The sequence below is a fragment of the Corvus kubaryi genome, unplaced genomic scaffold (genome assembly GCF_017639235.1).
Source record: "Corvus kubaryi isolate FWS band 111438036 unplaced genomic scaffold, C.kubaryi_AGA036_p1.0 63115, whole genome shotgun sequence".
Lineage (NCBI taxonomy): Eukaryota > Metazoa > Chordata > Aves > Passeriformes > Corvidae > Corvus > Corvus kubaryi.
The window spans coordinates 1,460-7,216 of NW_024581500.1; the positions used below are offsets into that span (position 1 = coordinate 1,460).

At 59.3% G+C, this 5,757-nt stretch overlaps 2 protein-coding genes across 2 annotated transcripts in view; one reads left to right on the forward strand and one right to left on the reverse strand.

Annotated features, from left to right (window-relative positions):
• Positions 1-3,620, forward strand: part of LOC121672610 (very long-chain acyl-CoA synthetase-like) — a gene marked incomplete at its 5' end in the record, with an annotated part of 5,043 nt that extends 1,423 nt beyond the window's left edge. The window contains 7 exon segments of the mRNA XM_042045323.1: positions 299-423; positions 515-709; positions 1,466-1,556; positions 1,732-1,930; positions 2,015-2,112; positions 2,545-2,675; positions 3,244-3,620. Coding sequence (XP_041901257.1) covers positions 299-423; positions 515-709; positions 1,466-1,556; positions 1,732-1,930; positions 2,015-2,112; positions 2,545-2,675; positions 3,244-3,420 — 1,016 coding nt within the window.
• A 738-nt stretch (positions 3,621-4,358) lies between these two features.
• LOC121672609 (THAP domain-containing protein 7-like) overlaps positions 4,359-5,757 on the reverse strand; it is a 3,791-nt gene continuing 2,392 nt past the window's right edge. The window contains 3 exon segments of the mRNA XM_042045322.1: positions 4,359-4,733; positions 4,735-4,981; positions 5,702-5,757. Coding sequence (XP_041901256.1) covers positions 4,434-4,733; positions 4,735-4,981; positions 5,702-5,757 — 603 coding nt within the window. The 3' untranslated portion in view covers positions 4,359-4,433.

A 5,757-nucleotide genomic window follows, 5' to 3' on the forward strand; every position in this document is an offset into this window, starting at 1 on the left:
TTGGAGGGATGGATGGAGGGATGGATGGATGGATGGATGGAGGGATGGATGGATGGATGGATGGATGGATGGATGGATGGATGGATGGATGGATGGATGGATGGAAGGACAGCTGTTTTACAGAGATAGAAGGATGGATGGATGGATGGATGGACAGATGGACGGATGGATGGATGGATGGACGGATGGATGGATGGAGGGATGGATGGATGGATGGATGGATGGATGGATGGATGGATGGAGACAAGGGCAAAAGAGAAGAAGGGTGGGGTCACCGTCCCTGTGCCATGTCCCCCAGGAGCCACCTGCGTCCTGCGGGCCAAGTTCTCGGCATCCCAGTTCTGGGCCGACTGCCGGCGCTACAACGTCTCTGTCATCCAGTACGTGGGCGAGCTCATGCGCTACCTGTGCAACACACCCAAGGTGAGGCCCTGCCTGCCCCAAAACCACCCCGGGGGGTCAGCAGTGCTCTGGTCACACCCTGAGGTGGCCCCTCTCGTGTGTCACCCCTCAGCGCGCCGATGACCGGGAGCACGGTGTGCGCATGGCTCTGGGTAATGGCATGAGGGCGGAGGTGTGGAAGGAGTTCCTGCGGCGCTTTGGGCCCGTGGCCGTCTGGGAGTTCTATGGGGCCACCGAGGGCAACGCCGGTTTCATCAACTACACTGGGAAGGTCGGGGCCGTGGGCAGGGCCAACACATTCATCAAGGTGAGAATGTGCTCCTCGGGATGAGACACCAGGGATGATGCTGGTGACGAGGGGAGCAAACACCGAGTGCCTTCTGGGGCCCAACACAGCACCTCAAGTTGGGTTTCAGCCAAGGGAAGGGGTCTTGGATGCACCTCTTGGTGGTGGAGCAAACTGTGACATCCCCGAGGGAAGTCAACACCATCCATCAGATTGGGCTGACACAAAAGCAGAGTCCCCAGAACCCCCTTTTCACACCCAAAATGAGTCCACTCCACCTGGGTGGCCAACACTGACTCAACAGTGTTAACTTGGAGCCTGGTTTTGGGGTGTCCATGGGGACCTGGACATCTCAGTGCCCCTTTGGTGCCACGTCTCAGTCCCCACCCAGCTGTTAAGCAAAAGCTGCAAAAACCAGGTATTTTCCCCCCTTTTTCCCCACCATGTTGTCCCACAGCTCCTGGATTTGGAAAATGTCACCATGAGTTCATTCAGTGTTTGAATTGATCCGACTAAACCTTATTTAAATAGATTTAAATAAGATTTAATTTTAATGATTTCAACGAAAAGATTTAAAATTAAGGACAATTAAATAGATTTAAATAAGATTTAATTTTAATGATTTCAACTAAAAGATTTAAAATTAAGGACAATTAAAAACAAATGGTTTTTAATCCCCACCCAGGTGTGTTCCTGTGGGTTGGAACAGACCCCAGCTGGCACTGGAAGGAAGTTCTCCTCCCTGTTTTTAATCCCAGGTTTCTCCCTCCCCTCCAGCTCTTCGCTCCCTTCGAGCTGATCAGGTACAACGTGGAGGAGGACGAGCCCGTGCGCGATGAGCGAGGTCTCTGCATCCCTGTCAAAGCCGGTAAGGGATGAACCTCGCCAGGGCCTTATGAGGGGGGTAGACAGGGTTGAGATGCACCAAAACCACCTGTCAGTCCTGATCACCACCATCCTGGGGACTGGAAGCCACCAGAAACCCCTGGAAGAAGCCAAGGCAGGGGTTGAGCAGCCTCCAACCCTCCTCTGCCTCCCCGAAGGTGAGACGGGGCTGCTGGTGGTCAAAATCACCAAGAACACCCCGTTCCATGGCTACGCTGGCGACTCCCAGAAGACAGAGAAGAAGATCCTGAGGGACGTCTTGGCCAAAGGTGATGTCTTCTTCAACAGCGGCGACCTCCTCATGATGGACCACGAGAAGTTCATCTACTTCCAGGACCGCGTCGGGGATACTTTCCGGTAACTCTGACACTCCTCCGTGTGTCTGAGTGGCTGGTGCCAGCCCGAATCCCCCCTCACAGCTCCGTCCCTTCTCCTCCCCAGTTGGAAAGGGGAGAACGTGGCCACAACAGAGGTGGAGGCCACGCTGGCCTTGGTGAGCTTCATCCAGGAGGTCAACGTCTACGGTGTGGCTGTGCCAGGTGAGTCCCACCAAAATAAGGACCTGGGGGGTGTTTGAGGTGGGTGACGCGTCCCCAGGTGGTCTGAGCGGCCACCAGGAAGGTTAAAAAGGGACTTTTAACATCCAGAGTTGTTTTGAGCACAAAACATCCCCCACGACAGCCCAAGGATCCCCAAAAAAAGTTAAAATGTGACTTGGTTGCCCAAAACAAGTGTCAGCTGCTGAGGTGGGTCCACGTGGCCACAAAGGAGGCAAAAATAGGAAGCATTCACCCAAAATGAGCACCCAGCATCATCCACCACCATCCCAGTGGCCTCTACAGTGCCAAAATTGGGAAAGACCCACCCAAAACAAGTTTGGCCACACAACAGCCTCCCCAAGAGCCACGGGGGCCTCAAGAAGACTCCAAGGAGATGTGGTTGCCCCAAGTGACCCCAGGCGATGTTTGCAGGGTGTGAGGGACGCTGTGGCATGGCCGCCGTGCGCCTCAAGGATGGGGCCACCTTCGATGGTGACAAACTCTACACCTTCACGCGGGACACGCTGCCCGCCTACGCCGCCCCCCAATTCATCCGGATCCAGGTCAGTGGGACCCACCCACCCTGGGGGGCTCCAGGGGTCTTTGGGGTGCTGGGGTTGGCCCTCGGATGAGGGTGATCCAGCACGGTAGCGCCCAGTCACGGCAGGGTGAAATCATGGAATGGTTTGGGTTGGAGTGGGCCGTAGAGCTCACCCAGTTGCAATCACGGCATTGGTGTCCCCCCGGTTTCCCATGATGGCGCCGGTCACCCCGTGCCAGTAACGGCGCTGGGGCTCCCCTGGTGACAGTGGGGGCGAGTCACCCTGTTGTTGGTGGCACCATCCATCCATTCCTGGTGACGGTCACTCGCTATCAGCACCGGGGTCACCCTGTGCCAATGATGGCATCATTCCACTCTCCCGATGACACTGTCGAGGTCCCCCCTTTCCCATGACAGTGGTGGCCACCCTGTGCCAACGGAGGCCACTCCATGCCAAAGACACCCACGCATCCCCCAGTTCTGATGACACCACCTGCAATTCCGCGCTAGCAATGCCAAGGTCGCCGCTTCCCACAGTGGCACCTGGGCATGGCCTCGAGGTCCCCCAGTCCCAAAATCCCTGTCCCCAGGACGCTCTGGAGATCACGGGGACATTCAAGCAGTGCAAGAGCAACCTGGTCAAGGAAGGCTTTGACCCCAGTGTCATCCGGGACCGCCTGTTCTTCCGCGACAACGCCCGGAAATCCTACGTGCCGCTGACCCCCGACACCTTCGCCGCCATCCGGGACATGAAGCTCAGTCTGTAGCGGCTCTTCTGGGGGCTCCACAGTGGCCCCAGGGCACTGACAGCCTCGGGGTAATTAGCAAAGGCTAATTTGGGGCTAATCAAGCACTTTGGGTTTCCTTCAGGGAGGTTTTAACCAGGTCGGAGCATGAGGAGGGCAATGGGTTGCTGTTATCCCGCCCCAGCGCCTCCATGCTGTGGAAATTAAACCCTTAATTCCCATTCTTTGGGTGCCGGGCCAGTTTTGGGGATTGGACTCCCTCATTTTCCCTTCTGGAAGGGGCAGATGATGCCCCAAATCCCTGGTGTGGGGATAAAGATGTCTGTCCTTGTTTGATCTGGAGTCCCCACAACCTTGTCCTACTCCCGCCCTGGGCTCTGATCTGGAACAAATCCCATTTATTCCTCCCCAAACCGACCCAGGGAGCGGCTGGGATCCCCCACATCTCACACCCCCACGACAGCATCGGCTTCTCCTGCCCTTCCCAGCTCCCACCGGGGCTTCACCGACACCGACGGAGCCGATTTGTGCCGGATACATGACAGGGACACCGTCCCAGCTGCCCGCCCCACACACGAGCCACCTCCTCGATTTATGAAATCACTGAATGGTTTGGGTTGGAAGGACCTTAGAGCCCATCCAGTCCCACCCCCTGCCACCTTCCACTATTCCAGGTTGCTCCGAGCTCCATCCAGCCGGGCCTTGGACACTTCCAGGGATGGGGCAGCCACAGCTTCCCTGGGAATTCCATCCCAGCTCCTCACCAACCTCACAGGGAAGAATTTCTTCCCAATATCCCACCTAAATCTCCCCACTTCCAGGGTGACGCCACTTTTCCTTATCCCGTCCCTCCTTGTCTAAAGTCCGGGCATGACCCGGAATTCTATTCCAGCCCCTCACTGGAGAATTTCTCCCTAAAACTTCTAGAAATTCCACGAACTCCCACAGATTCCCACAAGTTCCGCATAGAAAAGGCGAAATCTTTATTTACAAACCTTCCTGCCGTGGCCAAGCCTCGGAGAACCAGGAATTCCTCAGTGCCCTCCGTCTCCGAGCAGCTCCACCTCCACCGGCCCCGGGGGATCCTTGGGGCTCCGCCGCGGCTCCGGGACGCCCCTTCTCTCCCTCTGGAGCTCGGCCAGGCGCAGCCGGAGCCGCTGCTCCCGCCGTTTTCCCGCCTGCAGCTGCCGCTGGGCCTTGTCCAGGGCGTCGAGCGCGGCCTCGGCGCGGCGCTTCCAGAGCAGGGCGCTTCCCACCTGGTAGCTGTGCTCGCTCTGGATGTAGGATCCGGCGCGGGGCGGCAGCCGCAGCATGAACAGCGACGGGGACGGGGGTCCCGGGGGTCCCGCGGGGGCTGCGGGGGCCGGGGGGGGCTCCCTCGGGCAGAGCCGGAGTGGTCGTGGCTTCCTCGTCGCCCGTGGCCACCAAAAGGGTCTCTGGGATGGCGCCCGAGGGGCCGGGAAGTGCCGGGACACCGCCGTGGTCACCAGCCGGGGGGGGGCCGGGGTCTTTGGTGTCCCGCGGGAAGCAGGAGACGTCGGAGGGGAACGGGGGGGCCGGCGGGGATGGGAGGGGGTCCCGTCTGTGGGGAGAGGAAAGAGGGGAGAGCTGTCATCCTGCAGTGCCCCCCAACATGCCTCCAGAGCATCAGAAGGTACCGGAGAGCCCCGAGGGGTGGGAGAGGCCAGGAGGGAATGGGGGGTCCTGAGGGTGGCAAATGTGGGGGGCAACAGGGAATCCAGAGGGGATGTGGGTGTCCCAGAGTTGGGAGAGGTCGGGGGAAAACGGGGGTCTGACAGGGATGCTGGGGGGGGAACTGGGGATCCAGACGGGATGGGTGGGGAGGTTCCCACCTATTCCAAGAAAAAGCAGGGAAGCTCTCTTATCCTGCAGAGCCCCCCAAAGCTCCCCCCAGAGCAGCCAGAGGTGCAGGAAAGTCCCCGGGGTGGGAGAGGTCGGGGGGGAATTGGGTGTCCTGGGGAGTGGGAGAGGTTGGGGAGGAAAGGGGTCTAGCAGGGATGGGGGGGGGTCCCATCCACATGGAGAATAAATTGGGGAGCCCCATTACCCTGTGAGGCCCCCAAAAGCCCCCAGGACCACCCAGAGGTCAAGGAGAGTCCTGGGGGTGGGAAAGGTCAGGGGACAATGGGGGGTCCAGCGGGGAACGGGGGGTCCCAGGGGTGGGAGAGGTCTGGGGGTCCCGCAGGGTCCAGCAGGGAAGAGCGAAGGGTTCTGCCGGTGCTGGGAATAAACCAGGGAGCCCCGTTCTTCCCTGAACCCCCCAAAGCCCCCCAGGACTCACTTCCACTTCCGGGCGTTCCGGAGGGGCTTCGGGGGGTCACTGTCGGCCGGGGGGGG